The sequence below is a fragment of the Carettochelys insculpta genome, chromosome 3 (assembly GCF_033958435.1).
Source record: "Carettochelys insculpta isolate YL-2023 chromosome 3, ASM3395843v1, whole genome shotgun sequence".
NCBI lineage: Eukaryota > Metazoa > Chordata > Testudines > Carettochelyidae > Carettochelys > Carettochelys insculpta.
Window position 1 is genome coordinate 211120732 of NC_134139.1, and position 20508 is coordinate 211141239.

Below are 20508 nucleotides of genomic sequence, written 5' to 3' on the forward strand. Positions count from 1 at the left end.
GCCGGGGGATTGGCCTCGGGCGAGAGAGGGGGTGCTAGGTGTGTGGGCGCTCATGCTGTGCGGGTGCCTGTGCCCTGGGTGCGCGTGAGGGCCGGGCCGGGCCGGGGGATTGGCCGCGGGCGAGAGAGGGAGTGCTAGGTGTGTGGGCGCTCGTGCTGTGCGGGTGTCTGTGCCCTGGGTGGGCGTGAGGGCCGGGCTGGGCCGGGCCGGGGGATTGGCCTCGGGCGAGAGAGGGGGTGCTAGGTGTGTGGGCGCTCATGCTGTGCGGGTGCCTGTGCCCTGGGTGGGCGTGAGGGCCGGGCCGGGCCGGGCCGGGGGATTGGCCTTGGGCGAGAGAGGGAGTGCTAGGTGTGTGGGCGCTCGTGCTGTGCGGGTGCCTGTGCCCTGGGTGGGCGTGAGGGCCGGGCCGGGCCGGGCCGGGCCGGGGGATTGGCCTCGGGCGAGAGAGGGAGTGCTAGGTGTGTGGGCGCTCGTGCTGTGCGGGTGCCTGTGCCCTGGGTGCGCGTGAGGGCCGGGCCGGGCCGGGGGATTGGCCTCGGGCGAGAGAGGGAGTGCTAGGTGTGTGGGCGCTCGTGCTGTGCGGGTGTCTGTGCCCTGGGTGGGCGTGAGGGCCGGGCCGGGCCGGGGGATTGGCCTCGGGCGAGAGAGGGGGTGCTAGGTGTGTGGGCGCTCGTGCTGTGTGGGTGCCTGTGCCCTGGGTGGGCGTGAGGGCCGGGCCGGGCCGGGCCGGGGGATTGGCCTCGGGCGAGAGAGGGAGTGCTAGGTGTGTGGGTGCTCGTGCTGTGCGGGTGTCTGTGCCCTGGGTGGGCGTGAGGGCCGGGCCGGGCCGGGGGATTGGCCTCGGGCGAGAGAGAGAGTGCTAGGTGTGTGGGCGCTTGTGCTGTGCGGGTGTCTGTGCCCTGGGTGGGCGTGAGGGCCGGGCCGGGCCGGGCCGGGGGATTGGCCTCGGGCGAGAGAGGGAGTGCTAGGTGTGTGGGTGCTCGTGCTGTGCGGGTGTCTGTGCCCTGGGTGGGCATGAGGGCCGGGCCGGGCCGGGGGATTGGCCTCGGGCGAGAGAGAGAGTGCTAGGTGTGTGGGCGCTTGTGCTGTGCGGGTGTCTGTGCCCTGGGTGGGCGTGAGGGCCGGGCCGGGCCGGGCCGGGGGATTGGCCTCGGGCGAGAGAGGGAGTGCTAGGTGTGTGGGCGCTCGTGCTGTGCGGGTGCCTGTGCCCTGGGTGGGCATGAGGGCCGGGCCGGGCCGGGGGATTGGCCTCGGGCGAGAGAGGGAGTGCTAGGTGTGTGGGGGCTCGTGCTGTGCGGGTGCCTGTGCCCTGGGTGGGCGTGAGGGCCGGGCCGGGCCGGGCCGGGGGATTGGCCTCGGGCGAGAGAGGGAGTGCTAGGTGTGTGGGCGCTCGTGCTGTGCGGGTGCCTGTGCCCTGGGTGGGTGTGAGGGCCGGGCCGGGCCGGGCCGGGCCGGGGGATTGGCCTCGGGCGAGAGAGGGAGTGCTAGGTGTGTGGGCGCTCGTGCTGTGTGGGTGCCTGTGCCCTGGGTGGGCGTGAGGGCCGGGCCGGGCCGGGCCGGGCCGGGGGATTGGCCTCGGGCGAGAGAGGGGGTGCTAGGTGTGTGGGCGCTCATGCTGTGCGGGTGTCTGTGCCCTGGGTGGGCGTGAGGGCCGGGCCGGGCCGGGCCGGGGGATTGGCCTCGGGCGAGAGGGGGAGTGCTAGGTGTGTGGGCGCTCATGCTGTGCGGGTGTCTGTGCCCTGGGTGGGCGTGAGGGCCGGGCCGGGCCGGGGGATTGGCCTCGGGCGAGAGAGGGGGTGCTAGGTGTGTGGGCGCTCGTGCTGTGCGGGTGTCTGTGCCCTGGGTGGGCGTGAGGGCCGGGCCGGGCCGGGCCGGGGGATTGGCCGCGGGCGAGAGAGGGGGTGCTAGGTGTGTGGGCGCTCGTGCTGTGCGGGTGTCTGTGCCCTGGGTGGGCGTGAGGGCCGGGCCGGGCCGGGCCGGGGGATTGGCCTCGTGCGAGAGAGGGAGTGCTAGGTGTGTGGGCGCTCGTGCTGTGCGGGTGCCTGTGCCCTGGGTGGGCGTGAGGGCCGGGCCGGGCCGGGGGATTGGCCTCGGGCGAGAGAGGGGGTGCTAGGTGTGTGGGCGCTCGTGCTGTGTGGGTGCCTGTGCCCTGGGTGGGCGTGAGGGCCGGGCCGGGCCGGGGGATTGGCCTCGGGCGAGAGAGGGGGTGCTAGGTGTGTGGGCGCTCGTGCTGTGCGGGTGCCTGTGCCCTGGGTGGGCGTGAGGGCCGGGCCGGGCCGGGCCGGGCCGGGGGATTGGCCTCGGGCGAGAGAGGGGGTGCTAGGTGTGTGGGCGCTCGTGCTGTGCGGGTGTCTGTGCCCTGGGTGGGCGTGAGGGCCGGGCCGGGCCGGGCCGGGGGATTGGCCTCGGGCGAGAGAGGGGGTGCTAGGTGTGTGGGCGCTCGTGCTGTGCGGGTGCCTGTGCCCTGGGTGGGCGTGAGGGCCGGGCCGGGCCGGGGGATTGGCCTCGGGCGAGAGAGGGGGTGCTAGGTGTGTGGGCGCTCATGCTGTGCGGGTGCCTGTGCCCTGGGTGGGCGTGAGGGCCGGGCCGGGCCGGGCCGGGGGATTGGCCTCGGGCGAGAGAGGGGGTGCTAGGTGTGTGGGCGCTCGTGCTGTGCGGGTGCCTGTGCCCTGGGTGGGCGTGAGGGCCGGGCCGGGCCGGGGGATTGGCCTCGGGCGAGAGAGGGGGTGCTAGGTGTGTGGGCGCTCGTGCTGTGCGGGTGCCTGTGCCCTGGGTGGGCGTGAGGGCCGGGCCGGGCCGGGGGATTGGCCTCGGGCGAGAGAGGGAGTGCTAGGTGTGTGGGCGCTCATGCTGTGCGGGTGCCTGTGCCCTGGGTGGGCGTGAGGGCCGGGCCGGGCCGGGGGATTGGCCGCGGGCGAGAGAGGGGGTGCTAGGTGTGTGGGCGCTCGTGCGTCTCCCTGGCAGAGCTGCTGTTTGCTGTGCTGGTGCCTTGCCCCCTCCAGCGGGGCCGCTCAGGGCACTTGTGGCCGTGAGCCAAGCCTGCTGATGCTCCAGGCTGGGGGCTCTGGCGCTGCCGCGAAGGAAGTCAGGCAGCCAGGACTCCCGGCAGTGCTGCTCCCCTCGGCAGCCCCCCACGTAAACAGTTCCTACCCCGGCGGGGGGACCTCCCTGCATGACCCCACGTGACTCTGTCCCATGCTCCCTGGGGCAGAAGGGGCGGGGGACAGTAGGGCTCGGACCTGCCTGCTATCCTCAGTGCCTCCAGCGAGCAGTGGTGTCTGTGAGCAGTGCGGGGAGGGGCAGAACTGCCTGTCTCCCCCCGCGTGGCACCCAGTGGGGGCTGGGGACAGCCAGCCAGGAGTCTTTCCGCTGCTGTGGCATGAACCAGCCTGGCCCCCATGCATCACTCCCCCCAGGGCAACGGGCTCCTGGGGTCTGACCTCCGTGCTTGGCCCCATGAGCTTCCCCCAGCAAGCCCCAGTGGGCCATGAACTCTGTGATGGGGGTCCCAGGAGCGCCAGCTGAGGTAACTCAGTGAGGGCCAAAGTGCAGGAATGGGGAGCCACCCCCCAAAGATGGTGGTGGTTCCAAAATTAACACTTAAAATCCAGCATGAAACAGCCTGTGTGTTACCTTACTGCAGGAGTGAGGAACCTACGGACCTGGACCTGGACCAGGCCCGGACCCTGCACCCCGCCCCCGGACCCTGCGCCCTCCTCCCCGCCAGTCCGCTCCTGCTCCCGGACCCTGCGCCTTCCCCCCCCGCCAGTCTGTTCCTGCGCCCTCCCCCCCGCCAGTCCGTTCCTGCTCCCGCGCCCCCCCCCCGGACCCTGCGCCCTCCCCCCTGCCAGTCCGTTCCTGCTCCCGCCCCCCCCCCCCGGACCCTGCGCCCTCCCCCCGGCCAGTCTGTTCCTGCGCCCTCCCCCCCGCCAGTCCGTTCCTGCTCCCAGACCCTGCGCCCTCCCCCCGCCCAGTCTGTTCCTGCGCCCTCCCCCCGGCCAGTCCGTTCCTGCTCCTGGACCCTGCGCCCTCCCCCCCGCCAGTCTGTTCCTGCGCCCTCCCCCCCGCCAGTCCGTTCCTGCTCCCGCGCCCCCCCCCGGACCCTGCGCCTTCCCCCCCGCCAGTCCGTTCCTGCTCCCGCCCCCCCCCCCCCCGGACCCTGCGCCCTCCCCCCTGCCAGTCCGTTCCTGCTCCCGCCCCCCCCCCCGGACCCTGCGCCCTCCCCCCCCGCCAGTCCGTTCCTGCTCCCGCCCCCCCCCCGGACCCTGCGCCCTCCCCCCTGCCAGTCCGTTCCTGCTCCCGCCCCCCCCCGGACCCTGCGCCCTCCCCCCTGCCAGTCCGTTCCTGCTCCCGCCCCCCCCCCCGGACCCTGCGCCCTCCCCCCTGCCAGTCCGTTCCTGCTCCCGGACCCTGCGCCCTCCCCCCGGCCAGTCTGTTCCTGCGCCCTCCCCCCCGCCAGTCCGTTCCTGCTCCCAGACCCTGCGCCCTCCCCCCGCCCAGTCTGTTCCTGCGCCCTCCCCCCGGCCAGTCCGTTCCTGCTCCTGGACCCTGCGCCCTCCCCCCCGCCAGTCTGTTCCTGCGCCCTCCCCCCCGCCAGTCCGTTCCTGCTCCCGCCCCCCCCCCCAGACCCTGAGCCCTCCCCCCTGCCAGTCCGTTCCTGCTCCCGGACCCTGCGCCCTCCCCCCCGCCAGTCTGTTCCTGCTCCTGGACCCTGCGCCCTCCCCCCCGCCAGTCTGTTCCTGCTCCCGGACCCTGCGCCTTCCCCCCCTCCAGTCCGTTCCTGCTCCTGGACCCTGCGCCCTCCCCCCCGCCAGTCTGTTCCTGCGCCCTCCCCCCCGCCAGTCCGTTCCTGCTCCTGGACCCTGCGCCCTCCCCCCCGCCAGTCTGTTCCTGCGCCCTCCCCCCCGCCAGTCCGTTCCTGCTCCCAGACCCTGCGCCCTCCCCCCCACCAGTCTGTTCCTGCGCCCTCCCCCCCGCCAGTCTGTTCCTGCGCCCTCCCCCCCGCCAGTCCGTTCCTGCTCCCGGACCCTGCGCCCTCCCCCCCGCCAGTCTGTTCCTGCGCCCTCCCCCCCGCCAGTCCGTTCCTGCTCCCGCCCCGCCCCCAGACCCTGAGCCCTCCCCCCTGCCAGTCCGTTCCTGCTCCCGGACCCTGCGCCCTCCCCCCCGCCAGTCTGTTCCTGCTCCTTCCCGCCCAGCCAGTCTGTTCCTGCGCCCTCCCCCCCGCCAGTCCGTTCCTGCTCCCGGACCCTGCGCCTTCCCCCCCGGCCAGTCTGTTCCTGCTCCTTCCCGCCCAGCCAGTCTGTTCCTGCGCCCTCCCCCCGGCCAGTCCGTTCCTGCTCCTGGACCCTGCGCCCTCCCCCCCGCCAGTCTGTTCCTGCGCCCTCCCCCCCGCCAGTCCGTTCCTGCTCCCGCCCCGCCCCCAGACCCTGAGCCCTCCCCCCTGCCAGTCTGTTCCTGCTCCCGGAGCCTGCGCCTTCCCCCCCCCCCGCCAGTCTGTTCCTGCGCCCTCCCCCCTGCCAGTCCGTTCCTGCTCCCGGACCCTGCGCCCTACCCCCTGCCAGTCTGTTCCTGTGCCCTCCCCCCCCCCCCCCCCCCGGACCCTGAGCCCTCCCCCCTGCCAGTCCGTTCCTGCTCCCGGACCCTGCGCCCTACCCCCTGCCAGTCTGTTCCTGCGCCCTCCCCCCCCCCCCCCCGGGACCCTGAGCCTTCCCCCCTGCCAGTCCGTTCCTGCGCCCTCCCCCCCGCCAGTCTGTTCCTGCTCCCGGACCCTGCGCCTTCCCCCCCGCCAGTCTGTTCCTGCTCCCGGACCCTGCGCCTTCCCCCCCGCCAGTCTGTTCCTGCGCCTTCCCCCCCGCCAGTCTGTTCCTGCTCCCGGACCCTGCGCCTTCCCCCCCGCCAGTCCGTTCCTGCTCCCGCCCCCCCCCCGGACCCTGCGCCCTCCTCCCCGCCAGTCCGTTCCTGCTCCCGGATCCTGAGCCCTCCCCCCTGCCAGTCCGTTCCTGCGCCCTCCCCCCCGCCAGTCTGTTCCTGCTCCCAGACCCTGCGCCCTCCCCCCCGCCAGTCTGTTCCTGCACCCCCCCCCCCCAGACCCTGCGCCCTCCCCCCTGCCAATCCGTTCCTGCGCCCTCCCCCTGGCCAGTCTGTTCCTGCTCCCGGACCCTGCGCCTTCCCCCCCGCCAGTCCGTTCCTGCGCCCTCCTCCCCGCCAGTCTGTTCCTGCTCCCGGACCCTGCGCCTTCCCCCCTGCCAGTCCGTTCCTGCGCCCTCCCCCCCGCCAGTCTGTTCCTGCTCCCGGACCCTGCGCCTTCCCCCCCGCCAGTCCGTTCCTGCGCCCTCCCCCCCGCCAGTCCGTTCCTGCTCCCGGACCCTGCACCCTCCCCCCGGCCAGTCTGTTCCTGCGCCCTCCCCCCCGCCAGTCCGTTCCTGCTCCCGGACCCTGCACCCTCCCCACCTCTAGTCCGTTCCTGCACCTCCGTCATGCCCAGACCTGACAGCCCCCCACTCTGTTCCTCAGCAACTCCCTTCCATGCACTAAACCCTCTTGTTTTTGGCCACACCCCAGAGCCCAGGGGCCCCCACACAATCAACGAGCCTCAGTGAGGGGCCACGTCTGAGGGGTGAGGTTTATTTGCTCTTTAGTTGCTCACTTGTATGTGGACCCCAGCGGATTTTTCTGTGGGTCAATGGCCCCCAGCCCAGAAAAGGTTCCCTACTGCTGCCTCACTGGTTTCCCCAGCGCTGCCACGACTGTTCCTGAAAGCAACCGAACACGCACGCTTCACCAGGCACCCACGTGCCAGTGAGTGAAGGGGCTCAGGTGGCCTCACTTGTGTCATACCTCGGTTCTACCAGTGCCGATGGGTCGGACGGAACCTCCCAGGTCAGAGAGTGCCTGAGCTCTGCCTGCAGAGGCGCACCTAGGGCCAGGTCACAATCGCGGGGTGGGAAGAGAGCTCGGCCGGTGATTGAACCAAACCTGCCCCAGAGCCAGGCGCTCCCGGCTCTGAGCGAGTGGCCTCCTGTCTCCTAGAGCTGAGCTTCCCCAGCACCTCTGCTCTAGTTCAACGCTGGTGACTCACCAGAGCCTGCTGGAGCTGCTGCCGCCATGTGTGTCTCCCGCCACGCTGTGGGGCAGGCGGAGGGCTCCCTGTGCGGCTCTGGGGGAGCTGCGGCGAGGGCTGTTATTGCCCCATGTCGCGGGGTGCCTGTGAAGCAGGCGGAGGGCTCCCCGTGCGGCTCTGGGGGAGCTGCGGCGAGGGCTGCTATTGCCCCACGTCGCGGGGTGCCTGTGAAGCAGGCGGAGGGCTCCCTGTGCGGCTCTGGGGGAGCTGCAGCGAGGGCTGCTATTGCCCCATGTCGAGGGGTGCCTGTGGGGCAGGCGGAGGGCTCCCCGTGCAGCTCTGGGGGAGCTGCGGCGAGGGCTGCTATTGCCCCACGTCGCGGGGTGCCTGTGAAGCAGGCGGAGGGCTCCCCGTGCAGCTCTGGGGGAGCTGCGGCGAGGGCTGCTATTGCCCCACGTCGCGGGGTGCCTGTGAAGCAGGCGGAGGGCTCCCCGTGCAGCTCTGGGGGAGCTGCGGCGAGGGCTGCTATTGCCGCACGTCGCGGGGTGCCTGTGGAGCAGGCGGAGGGCTCCCCGTGCGGCTCTGGGGGAGCTGCGGCGAGGGCTGCTATTGCCCCACATCGCGGGGCACCTGTGAAGCAGGCGGAGGGCTCCCCGTGTGGCTCTGGGGGAGCTGCAGCGAGGGCTGCTATTGCCGCACGTCGCGGGGCGCCTGTGAAGCAGGCGGAGGGCTCCCCGTGTGGCTCTGGGGGAGCTGCGGTGAGGGCTGCTATTGCCGCACATCGCGGGGTGCCTGTGAAGCAGGCGGAGGGCTCCCCGTGCGGCTCTGGGGGAGCTGCGGCGAGGGCTCCTATTGCCGCACATCGCGGGGTGCCTGTGGAGCAGGCGGAGGGCTCCCCGTGCGGCTCTGGGGGAGCTGCGGCGAGGGCTCCTATTGCCGCACATCGCGGGGTGCCTGTGGAGCAGGCGGAGGGCTCCCCGTGTGGCTCTGGGGGAGCTGCGGCGAGGGCTCCTATTGCCGCACGTCGCGGGGCGCCTGTGGAACAGGCGGAGGGCTCCCCGTGCGGCTCTGGGGGAACTGCAGCGAGGGCTCCTATTGCTGCAGGTCGCGGGGTGCCTGTGAAGCAGGCGGAGGGCTCCCCGTGCGGCTCTGGGGGAGCTGCGGCGAGGGCTCCTATTGCTGCAGGTTGCGGGGTGCCTGTGAAGCAGGCGGAGGGCTCACCGTGCAGCTCTGGGGGAGCTGCGGCGAGGGCTGCTATTGCCGCACGTCGCGGGGTGCCTGTGGAGCAGGCGGAGGGCTCCCCGTGCGGCTCCGGGGGAACTGCAGCGAGGGCTCCTATAGCCGCACGTCGCGGGGCGCCTGTGAAGCTGGCGGAGGGCTCCCCGTGCGGCTCCGGGGGAACTGCAGCGAGGGCTCCTATAGCCGCACGTCGCGGGGTGCCTGTGAAGCTGGCGGAGGGCTCCCCGTGTGGCTCTGGGGGAGCTGCGGCGAGGGCTCCTATAGCCGCACGTCGCGGGGTGCCTGTGAAGCAGGCGGAGGGCTCCCCGTGCGGCTCTGGGGGAGCTGCGGTGAGGGCTCCTATAGCCGCACGTCGCGGGGTGCCTGTGGAGCAGGCGGAGGGCTCCCCGTGCGGCTCTGGGGGAGCTGCGGCGAGGGCTCCTATAGCCGCACGTCGCGGGGTGCCTGTGGAGCAGGCGGAGGGCTCCCCGTGTGGCTCTGGGGGAGCTGCGGCGAGGGCTCCTATAGCCGCACGTCGCGGGGTGCCTGTGGAGCAGGCGGAGGGCTCCCCGTGCGGCTCTGGGGGAGCTGCGGCGAGGGCTCCTATAGCCGCACGTCGCGGGGCGCCTGTGGAGCAGGTGGAGGGCTCCCCGTGCGGCTCTGGGGGAGCTGCAGCGAGGGCTCCTATTGCCGCACGTCGCGGGGTGCCTGTGAAGCAGGCGGAGGGCTCACCGTGCGGCTTTGGGGGAGTTGCAGCGAGGGCTGCTATTGCCGCACGTCACGGGGCGCCTGTGAAGCAGGCGGAGGGCTCACCGTGCGGCTCTGGGGGAGTTGCAGCGAGGGCTCCTATTGCCGCTTGCCGCCGCAGTGCCGGATTTGCCTCGCCGCAGTGCCCACGTGCCACACATGGTGATTGCTGGACGTCGCAGCAGGGAGCAGACGGCTCTCGGCTCTGTGTGTGGCATGAGGCGAGCGCAAGCGCTGAGCTGCGTCGCGCCAGTAGCGCTCCTCCTGCCGTGAGCAGAGCTCCGCTCTGAGGTGACAGGGAAAGGTAGGGGTAACTGCTCACACTGTTAAACCTCTAGGAATTCAGGTGTAAATCCACAGGAGACAAACCTGCTCCTCCGGGCTCTTTCTGAGGCTGGATCTAGGGCACGGGATTTTACCAGAATACTTAACCCTTCCCTGGCTGTGGGCCACAGCCCCAACTCCCATCCGCAGAGTTCCAACCAGGACGCTGACACACTTCCAGCAGCCCAGCGTGGGATCCCTCAGCCTGTCTCTCTCTCTGGCAAATGGGTCACATGCCTCTGGCAGGCTCTCTGCAGGGGCCATGCGCCAGCCACCAGTTGCTCCCTGCAGCCAGTCAGCAGCTGCACGGCCCCTCTGGGGAACTCAGCAGTGGTCACACACTCTGACCCCACTACGGTCCTACATGCTCAATTAACACAGAGGGGAAAAGAGAATTTCCAGATCCAAACAAATGGGTCTGTCCCATGAAAGCTCATCACCTGCTAAAGCATTTTGTTAGTCTTTAAAATGCTACAGGACTGCTTTGTTTTACAAAGGGGGAAACAGAGGCACACCGTGTTCAACTAAAACGTTAAGAACATTCCCACTTAATTGTAGAACACTAGGACTGGAAGAGGCCTCAAGAGGCCATCGAGTCCAGCCCCCTGCCCCAATGGCAGGACCAAGTTACTGTCTAAACCATCCCAGATAGACACTTATCTAACCTCTTCTTAAATATCTCCAGCGATGGAGATTCTACAACCTCCCTTGGCAATTTATTCCACTGTTTGATCACCCTGACAGTTAGGGACTTTTTCCTAATGTCCAACCTAAACCTCCCTTGCTGCAGTTTAAGCCCATTGCTTCTTGTTCTTTCCTCAGAGGTCAAGAAGAAGAACACGTTTTCTCCCTCCTCCTGAGGACACCCTTTTAGATACCTGAAAACCACTATCATGTCTCCCCTCAATCTTCTCTTTTCCAAACTAAACAAGCCCAGCTCTTTCAACCTTTTGTCATAGGTCACGTTCTCCAGACCTTTGATCGTTCTTGTTGCTCCTTTCTGGATCCTGTTCAATTTTTCCACATCTTTTTTGAACTGTGGTGCCCAGAACTGGACACAATACTCCAGCTGAGGCCTAACCCGTGCAGAGTAGAGCGGAAGAATGACTTCTTGTGGCACCTTATAGACTAACAGAAAAGTTTTGAGCATGAGCTTTCGTGAGCACAGACTCACTCATGAAAAGCTCATGTTCAAAACTTTTCTGCTAGTCTACAAGGTGCCACAGGACCCTTTGTTGCTGTTACGGATCCAGACTAACACAGCTACCCCTCCGATTCTTGTGTCTTGTTCACAACACACCTGTTAATACATCCCACAATCATGTTTGATTTTTTTTTTTTTTGGAACAGACTCATATTTAGCTTGTGGTCCACTATAACCCCTAGATCCCTTTCTGATCTCGTCATTCCTAGACAGTCTCTCCCTGTTCTGTATGTGTGAAACTGTTCCTTCCCAAGTGGAGCACTTTGCATTTGTCCTTATTAAACTTCATCCTGTTTACCTCAGACCATTTCTCCAGTTTATCCAGATCATTTTGAATTATGACCCTATCCTCCAAAGCAGTTGCAACCCCTCCCAGCTTGGTATCATCTGCAAACTTAATAAGCGTACTCTCTATGCCAATATCTAAATCATTGATGAAGACATTGAACAGAACTGGTCCTAAAACAGATCCCTGCGGAACCCCACTAGTTATACTTTTCCAGCAGGTTTGAGAGCCATTAAGAACTACTCTCTGAGTACGGTTATCCAGCCAGTTTTGCACCCACCTTATAGTAGCCTCATCTAAATTGTATTTGCCTAGTTTTGTGATAAGAATATCATAAGAGACTGTATCAAATGCTGTACTAAAGTCTAGGTATACCACATCTACCGCTTCTCCCTATCCACAAGGCTCGTTATCCTATCAAAGAAAGCTATCAGATTGGTTTGACATGATTTGTTCTTTACAAATCCATGCTGGCTGTTCCCTGTCACCTTACCACCTTCCAAGTGCTTGCAGATGATTTCTTTAGTTACCTGCTCCATTATCTTCCCTGGTGCTGAAGTTAAGCTGACTGGCCTGTGGTTTCCTGGGTTGTTGTTGTTCCCCTTTTTATAGATGGGCACTATATTTGCCCTTTTCCAGTCTTCTGGAATCTCTCCTGTTTCCCATGATTTTCCAAAGATGATAGATAAAGGCTCAGATATCTCCTCTATCAGCTCCTTGTGTATTCTAGGGTGCATTTCATCAGGCCCTGGTGACTTGCAGACATCTAATTTGTCTAAGTGATTTTTAACTTGTCCTTTTGTTATTTCAACTTCTAACCCTACCCCTTTCCCACTAGCATTCACTATGTTGGGCATTCCTTCGTCAGATTTCTCAGTGAAGACCGAAACAAAGGAGCCATTAAGCATCTCTGCCATTTTCAGGTTCCCTGTTACTGTTTCTCCCTCCTCCTCCTCACAGACGCCATTTAACACCTCTTTTATTAATGGACTGGAAAGTATTTTATCATCCTAATGTGATGTGGCTGGAATACCTCATTCTGCTTCTTTGCCTATAAAGGACTTGAACATCTCTGTTTTCCTTGTGTCATTATTAACACTTTCCCCATCTACAGCTAGTAATGGGCTTGCATCATTATTAGTATTTTTGTTCCTGGCAGACTTAAAAACAAAAAAACTAGCCTTCCTGCCATCTGGTTTTCCATGATGTCTTCAGCTTCCCTTATCAGTTCTGTACATTTGATATTTTCTAGTCCGTTGATTGCTATTTAGTTCTCTTTTTCCATATGTTGTATATTTTTATTTAAATACCATTGTCCTTGTGTGTGGTCCTGCTGCTTTGGGGCTTGGCTGCTTGGCTGACCCCAGCAGTGCCCTAGAGAGAATGGAGGAGCAGCCGTAGGCAGCACAGCACAGCCCTGTTGTTCTCACACGGGCCGGGGAGAGCAGACAAGTAAAGGGCCTAGTTGCTTCCTGAGTCAGGACTTGCTGCTGGGAATGAGTCCTTGTCTAGCTGGAGTAATTCCCTCACAATCCTGTCTTAGGGCAGCCCTGTCCCTTTCTCCCAAGAACACCAGGGAGCTGGCAAGCTCCTGATACACCCTGGAAAGGCGTGCATGGCGTTAGCCTGACAATTCTGTCTCCCCAGGCATCTGGCCGCTCTGCCCAGTAAACACTGAGAATCCCTGCCCAGCTAGGAGGAGGGAGCCAGGAGCCCTGGTGGGGCTGGGTGGTCTCAGGCAAAGCTGCTGTTTCCTGGCGTGGTGTTCCCAGGCACAGGAGCCAAGGGAAGCCTGGCAGTGCATGTGGCACTGTCTCCCCAAGGACCACTGTGCAGGAGAGTCTTGGGACAGGCAGATCTTCACTCTCCCAGACCAAGGCAGGACCCGCTCCTCTGCCTGGGAGCTGAAGCTGGAGAAAGGTGCCAGTGTTCCTGGGTGGGGGAGTTTGCAGGTGTCAGGTGGGAGGTGGGATGGTCCCTTCTGGTCTTAGACTCTGCTTGGCTGACCCCAGCAGTGCCCTAGAGAGAATGGAGGAGCAGCCGTAGGTAGCACAGCACAGCACAGCCCTGTTGTTCTCACACGGGACGGGGAGAGCAGACAAGTAAAGGACTTGACTCTTAGACACGTGGACCCCAGTCAGTGGCGACAGGATTCATCTTACAGATCTTGGAACATTCCCTGCCCCTTGGCTGCCCCACTGCTTGGTCAGAGCCCTGGCGGGGTGGGGTGAGGGAGTCCCTGGCTGGCCGCAGAGCTCCCTGCTCTACCGCTCAGCCTCCCCATCGGGTGTCACGGTTACTGCTGCCTGCTGAGGGAGGGTCAGTCCAGCAGGGTGTGGTGCCCCTGGCCCTTGGGCCACTCCTGCCCCTCTGTGGCCTTTACCTCGGGGCCTGCTGCCCCAGAGATGCCAGTGTGCAGCTGAGCCGAGCCCCAGCTCCGGGAGGTGAGTGGTTTCCCGAAGCCACTTACTGCACAGTAGCAGCAGAGCGGAGCAGGGGCAGTGCTGGTGGCCAGCCGGTGCCTCATAGCCACACCCAGCGCGCAGGGACCTGGGCTCTGTGAGGCTGGTGCAGGGGCTGAGTCTGTGGGGAACCTCCCTCCTTTGAATAAGCCTCCTGAGGCCCTTGGTTCGCAAGCCGGCCGGGGCCCCCGAGTCAAGGCAGGATGCCTCTGGGCACGGGAGAGGGCAGAGCCTTCCTGCTGCACCTGGCCAGCCCATGGGTTGCAGAGGCCCTCTTGCCTGCCCTGCTTGGGGCCCTGGGTCTCAGCTCCCTGTCCCCTTTGGTGCTCCCCAGCGCAGTGAACTGGGCTCCTGTCCCCTCGCAGGCCTATAACGTCCACGTGAACGGAGCGCTGCACTGCCGGGTGCGCTACAGCCAGCTGCTGGGTCTGCACGAACAGGTGGGTCACTGCTGCCTCTGCTGGGGGGCCGGCCAGGACTCCCTGATACCTGCAGTATGGGGCGTCCTCAGCACCAGTCAAGGGCCCCAGTGCGGGGGGCAGGGCCCTAGGAGGTATCCTGCCCTGCACCCTCTTTGGAGGGGAAGAGTCTGACCCCTGGGGAGCTGGTCTCCGAGGGGATCGGCCATTCCCGGCTCTGCGCAGGCCAGGCGCCGCTTGGGCTGGCTCCTGAGCTGCCCGCCACGTGCCCGGCGCTGCAGTCTGTGGGGAGAGCTTGGCCAGTGTGGGAGGCCAGCTCAGCCCCCCAGGATGGCGCACGTGCTGCTGGGACCCGGATCCTCGCTGGTGGCCCTGCGCACAGAGTCCCTCACCCCTCTCCCAGTCAGGCCCAGGTTTTGTCCCGGCTCTTCGGTGAGGCGGCTCTGCCGGCCCCAGCTGATGGGAGATGGGCTCTGCCCTGCGCTCCCTCAGGCATGAGGCAGTGTGGTCAGATGTCTCCCTGCCTCCCAGGACAGGGTGGGGGGCTCAGGCAATGGGGAGGCCCGTGATCGGCTTGGCCTTCCCTGGGGACCTGTGTGTGCTCTGCCCCCAGCTGAGGAAGGAGTACGGGGCCAGCGTGGTGCCGGCGTTCCCTCCCAAGAAGATCTTCACCCTCACTCCGGCGGAAGTGGAGCAGCGGCGAGAGCAGCTGGAGAAGTACATGCAGGCAGGTACGCAGAGCGCCCTGGAACAGCGTGCGGCAGGCGCTGCCAGGGAGCCCCTGCGCCCAGAGCCTGAGTCCTGCTGGGCTTGGGGAATCTGTCCTGCTGCGGAGCCTGTCCCAAAACCCACGGGGACAGACGGGGGGGGTCGGTTCTACGGTGGGGGCAGGGAGCTCTCTGGGCAGAGGAGGGGTCGGTTCTGTGGGGGAGCGGGGAGCTCTCTGGGTGTGGTGGTCGGTTCTGTGGCGGGGGGGGCCAGATCTGTGGGGGATCTCTGGGTGGTTGTGGGGGGGTCAGTCTCGTGGGCAGGGGCAGGAGCTCTCTGGGTGGCGGGGGGTTGGTTTTGTGGGGGGGGAGCTCTCTGGGCAGTGGGGGGAGTCGGTCTCTGTGGGGCACAGGTGGGGGGGGGTTGGTCCCATGGGGCATGGACAGGGAGCTCTCAGGACGGTGGGGGTGGTCGGTCCCGTGGGGCATGGATGGGGAGCGCTCTGGGTGTCGGGGGGTTGGTTTTGTGTGGGGGGAGCTCTCTGGGCAGAGGGCGGGTCGGTCCCGTGGGGGAGCGGGGAGCTCTCAGGGCGGTGGGGGGTGGCGGGAGCTCTCTGGGGGGGGGAGCAGGTCAGTTCCGTGGGGGAGCGGGGGGTCGGTTCTGGGGGGGAGGGGCGGGAGCTCCCTGGGCGGGTTGGTCCCGTGGGGCATGGATGGGGAGCTCTCTGGGTGGGGGGGGGGGGTTGGTTTTGTGGTGGAGGGGTGGGGAGCTCTCTGGGCGGAGGGTGGGTTGGTTCCGTGGGGGAGCAGGGAGCTCGGTGGGCGGGGGGTCGGTTCGGGGGGCGGGGGCAGGAGCTCTCTGGGGGGGGGTTGATTCTGGAGGGGGAGCTCTCTGGGTGGGGGGGGTTGGTTTTGTGGTGGGGGGGAGCAGGGAGCTCGGTGGGTGGGGGGTCGGTTCGGGGGGGGAGGAGCTCTCTGGGTAGAGGGTGGGTTGGTTCTAGGGGGGTGGGGAGCTGTCTGGGTGGGGGGTTGGTTTTGTCGGGGTGGTGGGGAGCTCTCTGGGCGGGGGGCGGGTTGGTTCCGTGGGGGAGCAGGGAGCTCGGTGGGCGGGGGGTCGGTTCTGGGGGCGGGAGCTCTCTGGGTGGAGGGTGGGTTGGTTCTGGGGGGGTGGGGAGCTGTCTGGGTGGGGGGATTGGTTTTGTGGGGGTGGTGGGGAGCTCTCTGGGTGGGTCAGTCCCACGAGGTTCCGGTCACGCTGCCAGACTTTGCGGTTTGCACCCTTTCAGTGCGGCAGGACCCTGTGCTGGGAGCCAGTGAAACCTTCAACAGCTTCCTGCGCAGGGCGCAGCAGGTACGCAGGGCTGGGGCAAGGAGGCGGCGTGGGGCAGGTGGGCTGCGGGGGCTGGGGTTGTCTCAGGGCTAGGGACTCTGGCTTTGGAACGGTCTCTGGGCTCGCCCCTCCCCCCGGGCTCAGCCGTGGGGCCGCAGCCCCTCCAAGCCCCTTCCTCAGCCGTGGGCGTTTTGACCCGCAGCACAAACGTCTGTAGGGGAGCACGAAAGCAGAGTTCAAGGAACTCCCCAGTCCATCCCAGCGAGCCCAGGGCTAGCTGTTTGGGCTGCCTGACTGCCTTCCTCAGTGCTGGGTGAGAGCCCCCCCCCCGAACCACGAGCCAGTCGCTGGGGCCTCTCTGTCGGTCGCCCTGTGCTGTGTGTGTCCAGCAGCGACCCCCAGCTCGGGCACTGAGCCTGTCCTGCCCTTGGCCTTGTGAGCATTGCAGAAAACTCCCGTTTCTCGCAGGTGGGGGTGGGGGCAGGGGCTGCGGGGGAGGGGGACACACCCCATCATCTTGTCCTGGCGTCCCAGGAGACGCAGCAGGTTCCCACCGAGGAGGTGCCGCTGGAGGTGCTGCTCTCCAATGGTCAGAAGATCACGGTCACCAGTCTGACCTCCGACCAGACGGAGGACGTCCTGGAGGTAGGTGTGATGTGGCTGGGGAGCAGGGCACTTGCTGCCCCTGGAGTCGCTCGGCCAGGCCCTGACCATCTCCTGGCCAAGGGAGCTGTGCCCTCCCCAGCTGGGTGCCCACTCTGGAGGCCTTTGGGTGTAGCTGGGGGCTGCCTCGCGCCCGGGGGCTGCCCCGTCCTCCAGCAAGGCCCCAGGCCCAGCGTGTGGGGGCACTTGTGATGGAGTGGGGGATACCTGTGTGTATGTGAGTGGCTCACAGAGGGTGGGGGGCTCCTGCTGAGGGTAACCTTGATGACCAGGTAACACCTTTGTACTGCAGACAAAGGAGGAGGTGGAGCCTGAGGGGTTTGAATTGGAACTGGGATTTGGGAAGCAGTTAGTCTGGGCTGGGAGAGAGAGAGAGACCAAGGAGGGGGCAAGGCCCCAGCTCTGGGGGCCCCTCGGGGCCTCCTATCCCCAACATGGATGGGACTGGCTGTCTCTGCCGGCTGCACTGACTCCTCTGTATGATGCTGTGGCCTGTCGGCTAATAAACCTGCTGTTTTCCTGCTGAGTGAGAGTCACTCCTGCCTGCGGACAGGGTGCAGAGCTTGGGGGACCCCAGAACCCCATCACAGCACTGCAGGAGGAGGTGACTGTCCCCTTGCTTCCCAGGCTGTTGCCTCCAAGCTGGACCTGCCGGAGGACCTAGTCGGCTACTTCAGCCTCTTCCTGGCAAGGGAAGCCAAGGATGGAGCCTTTTCCTGTGAGGAGCCTGCCGGCACACACCCTGGATTGGGCGTTGGGGATAGGGAAGGGCGCTGTGCCTTGGGGCGAGGAGGGGACAGCCCTCAGGTGGTCTGCTGGGGGAGGGGGGGGGGGGGCAAACATAGGGCAGGAAGGGGCTGTGGAGTTGGGGTGGTTACCCTGTGTGGGGTAGGGGAGGAGCAGTCCATAGTGACCAATAGAAGAGGGAAGGGTGCTGTGTGTGGGGCAGGGAGGGGACAGCCCCTGGGTCAGGGGAAGGAAGGATGGCCTGCATGGGGCAGGGAGGGTACTGCCTATGGGCTGGGGCTGGGGCTGGGGCTGTGCATGGGGCAGGGAGGGTACTGCCTGTGGGCTGGGGCTGGGGCTGTGTGTGGGGCAGTGAGGATGCCATCCATGGGGCAAGGAGGGCACTGCCTGTGGGGTAGGGAGGGGGCAGGGAGGATGCCATGTGTGGGGCAGGGAGGGCACTGCCCGTTTGATGGGGCTGGGGCTGGGGCTGGGGCTGTGTGTGGGGCAGGGAGGGGGCAGGGAGGATGCCATGTGGGGGGCAGGGAGGGCACTGCCCGTGGGATGGGGCTGGGGCTGGGGCTGTGTGGGGGGCAGGGAGGGGGCAGGGAGGATGCCATGTGGGGGGCAGGGAGGGCACTGCCCGTGGGATGGGGCTGGGGCTGTGTGGGGGGCAGGGAGGGGGCAGGGAGGATGCCATGTGGGGGGCAGGGAGGGCACTGCCCGTGGGATGGGGCTGGGGCTGGGGCTGTGTGGGGGGCAGGGAGGGGGCAGGGAGGATGCCATACGTGGGGCAGGGAGGGGCGGGGTGGGGGCCACTGTCCCTGCCCAGTGAGCCTGGGGGCGGCGGAGGCCGGGCTCTGAGTGCGGGGTTTCTGTGGCAGTCGTGAGGAAGCTGCAGGAGTTCGAGCTGCCGTACGTGTCCCTCACCAGCCTCCGCAGCCCCGAGTACAAGATCGTCCTGCGGAAGAGGTGAGGAGCTCGGCTGGCCGGCCAGGCAGGCTGCCCGGGGCCCCCAGTGCAGGGGCCAGGCCCTGGCTGATGCCATCCTCCGGGTGGGCGTCCAGTGTGGGGGTCCCTGGCCTCACCTGGAGCGCGAGGGACGAGGCGGGGGCCTGGAGCTCTGCAGCACACGCCCTAGGCGGGCTCCTGGAGGGGGGCGCAGCCGGGTTCCAGGCAGAGGCCAGGCTGGCGGGAGCAGTAGGCTGCAGAGCCGTTCCTGGCTCCAGGCCTCCTGTGCTCAGCTGCTCGGCTCGCTGGAGCCTCCCTGGTGCGCTCTGGGGGCCGCTGTCCCGTTGATCCCAGCCGCGCTCCGTGAGGAGCTGAGCCGCTCGGCCCTGCCCATTCCCTCTCCCGGTGGGTGTGCGTAGAGCGCAGGGCAAACTGAGGCACCCCCCTCGTCAGCGTGACCAGCTGCTCCTCTCTGCAGCGTGCCTGGTTCTCGTAACGCTCAGCCCTGACCGCCAGCTCTGGCTGTCCCAGCTCCAGGCCAGACGCGCACGCGTGGCTGAGCGTCACGCTGCACGTTTGTGGTGCCGGCCTGCCTTGGGCGTGCCTCGTGAGAAGGGCACGTTTCAGAGCACAGGGTCGCCGGAGGCGTCCCTTGTCCACGTTGGCCTGCACTGCAGCCCCGCTCAGAGACGGAGTCTGAAGAGCCCCGTGTCCCAGAGGCTGGGTGTGTCTGTGAGGCAGTGCCTGGCCTGTGCCCCCTCCCACGATCCAGTGCTGACAAAATGGGAGTGCTGTGGCGTGTGTGTGACACCCGCGTGCCTCAGCTTCCCCTGCACGCTGCACTGCCCGCTGGCAGGTGGGAAGGGCTGGGGCTCTGGGGGCAGGCAAAGACACAGGTGCAGCTGGCGCATGGCGGCCTGGGCCCTGAGGCCCCACCTCAGTGGGGCTGGTGAGAAGGACAGCTCCAATTGCTGGGACGCGGCACCTGGCAACCAGCGACGGGGACATCCCACCTCTCTGCGGGGGGCTGAGCAGCACCCCACGCTGGGGTCCGGTGGAACGAAGGTGGTAGGCGGGGGCACCCCAGGAGATGGGATGGCTGGGGGGACAGAGCTGGAACCCCCGGGCCACTGCAGCTGGGCTGGGCTCTGCAGGAACCAGCCTTCACACCTCTGGGTCACGAACCAGGCCACAGATATCCCGCCTGGCCTCCCTCGCTGGCTACGTCTGCAGACGCTGCAGGGGAGGGGTCAGCTGCTCCCCAGGGTGGTACAGGTCTTCCCAGGGCCTGTCCCAGCTGGCTTGGCTGCCTAGAGCTCCTGGGTGGGGCAGAGCCGAGGCCCAAAGGTCTGGCCCACTGACGAGCTTCTTCCCGGCACTATGCCCAGGCTGGGGTCAGAGGTCCGTGACCATACCCGGAGCTCTGGAAACTCGCGGATTGGGCTGAGGGGTGCTGCCGGGCTGTGAATGGAGCCCTGCACCTTGGACTGCCAGTCCTGTGTGTGGTCTGCTGGGACGCCCTGCTGACACGGGGCCACGTCTCTCCTAGTTACTGGGATTCTGCCTACGATGACGATGTCATGGAGCAGCGGGTGGGCCTGAACTTACTGTACGCGCAGGTGAGCGTGTTCCCTCAGCCGGGCCCAGCATGAGCGCTCCAGCAGCGCTGCGGCGCACTCTGGGCCAGCCAGCTCCTCAGCCCCCTTGGCTGTGCTCGGGGCGGGCTGCCCTTCACGGCCTCTGCTCCTTTGCAGACGGTGTCAGACATAGAACGCGGCTGGATCCTCGTCACCAAGGAGCAGCACCGGCAGCTCAAGTCACTGCAGGAGAAGGTGTCCAAGAAGGAGGTGGGTGAGCAGGGCAGCGGGGTTCACGCTGGCACCAGGCTCGCTGGTGGGGTCTGATGGGAGACCCCAGCCTGGCTCGGGCTGTGGGCAAGGGCCCCTCCTTTGCTGCTTGCTGCCAGAGGAGTTGGCGCTCCACCCCCTGCCGTGGGTCAGAGGAGCTCCAGGCTTGGGAGCGAGACTGGTGCTGACCCCATGCCTGGCTCTCCCTGCAGTTCATTCGCCTGGCGCAGACCCTGAAGTACTACGGCTATCTCAAGTTCGAGCCCTGCGTCACCGACTTCCCCGAGAAGGGCTGCCAGGTCATCGTCAGCGCTGGCAACAGCGAGCTCAACTTCCAGGTGCGGCTGCCCAGCGACCAGATAAAGGAGGGCAGCTTCAAGGTGACACGCATGCGGTGCTGGCGGGTCACATCCTCGGTGAGTGCTCTGTGCCCCCGGAGGTGGGGAGGGCCCCGTCTGGCCCTGGGGTGCCCATGGGCGGGCTGGCCTTTTCATTGGCTGGTTTTTCTCTGGCTAGCCTGAACCTCGAGAGTGTAGGGGGGAGGGCTTGTTACTGGGGGAGCAT

The 20508-nt window shown here is 66.5% G+C and overlaps 1 protein-coding gene across 2 annotated transcripts in view; it reads left to right on the top strand.

The window, feature by feature from the left end:
• Positions 1-20508, top strand: part of SNX17 (sorting nexin 17) — a 54430-nt gene that overhangs the window by 27494 nt on the left and 6428 nt on the right. The window contains exons 2-10 of one of the 2 annotated variants that reach the window (XM_074991595.1): positions 13667-13741; positions 14334-14451; positions 15714-15778; positions 16292-16402; positions 17048-17138; positions 18031-18118; positions 19647-19716; positions 19852-19944; positions 20157-20360. In XM_074991595.1, coding sequence (XP_074847696.1) covers positions 13667-13741; positions 14334-14451; positions 15714-15778; positions 16292-16402; positions 17048-17138; positions 18031-18118; positions 19647-19716; positions 19852-19944; positions 20157-20360 — 915 coding nt within the window. Of the gene's footprint in view, positions 1-13666; positions 13742-14333; positions 14452-15713; positions 15779-16291; positions 16403-17047; positions 17139-18030; positions 18119-19646; positions 19717-19851; positions 19945-20156; positions 20361-20508 lie in introns of those variants that run through there. The other variant, XM_074991596.1, reaches the window with a different exon arrangement.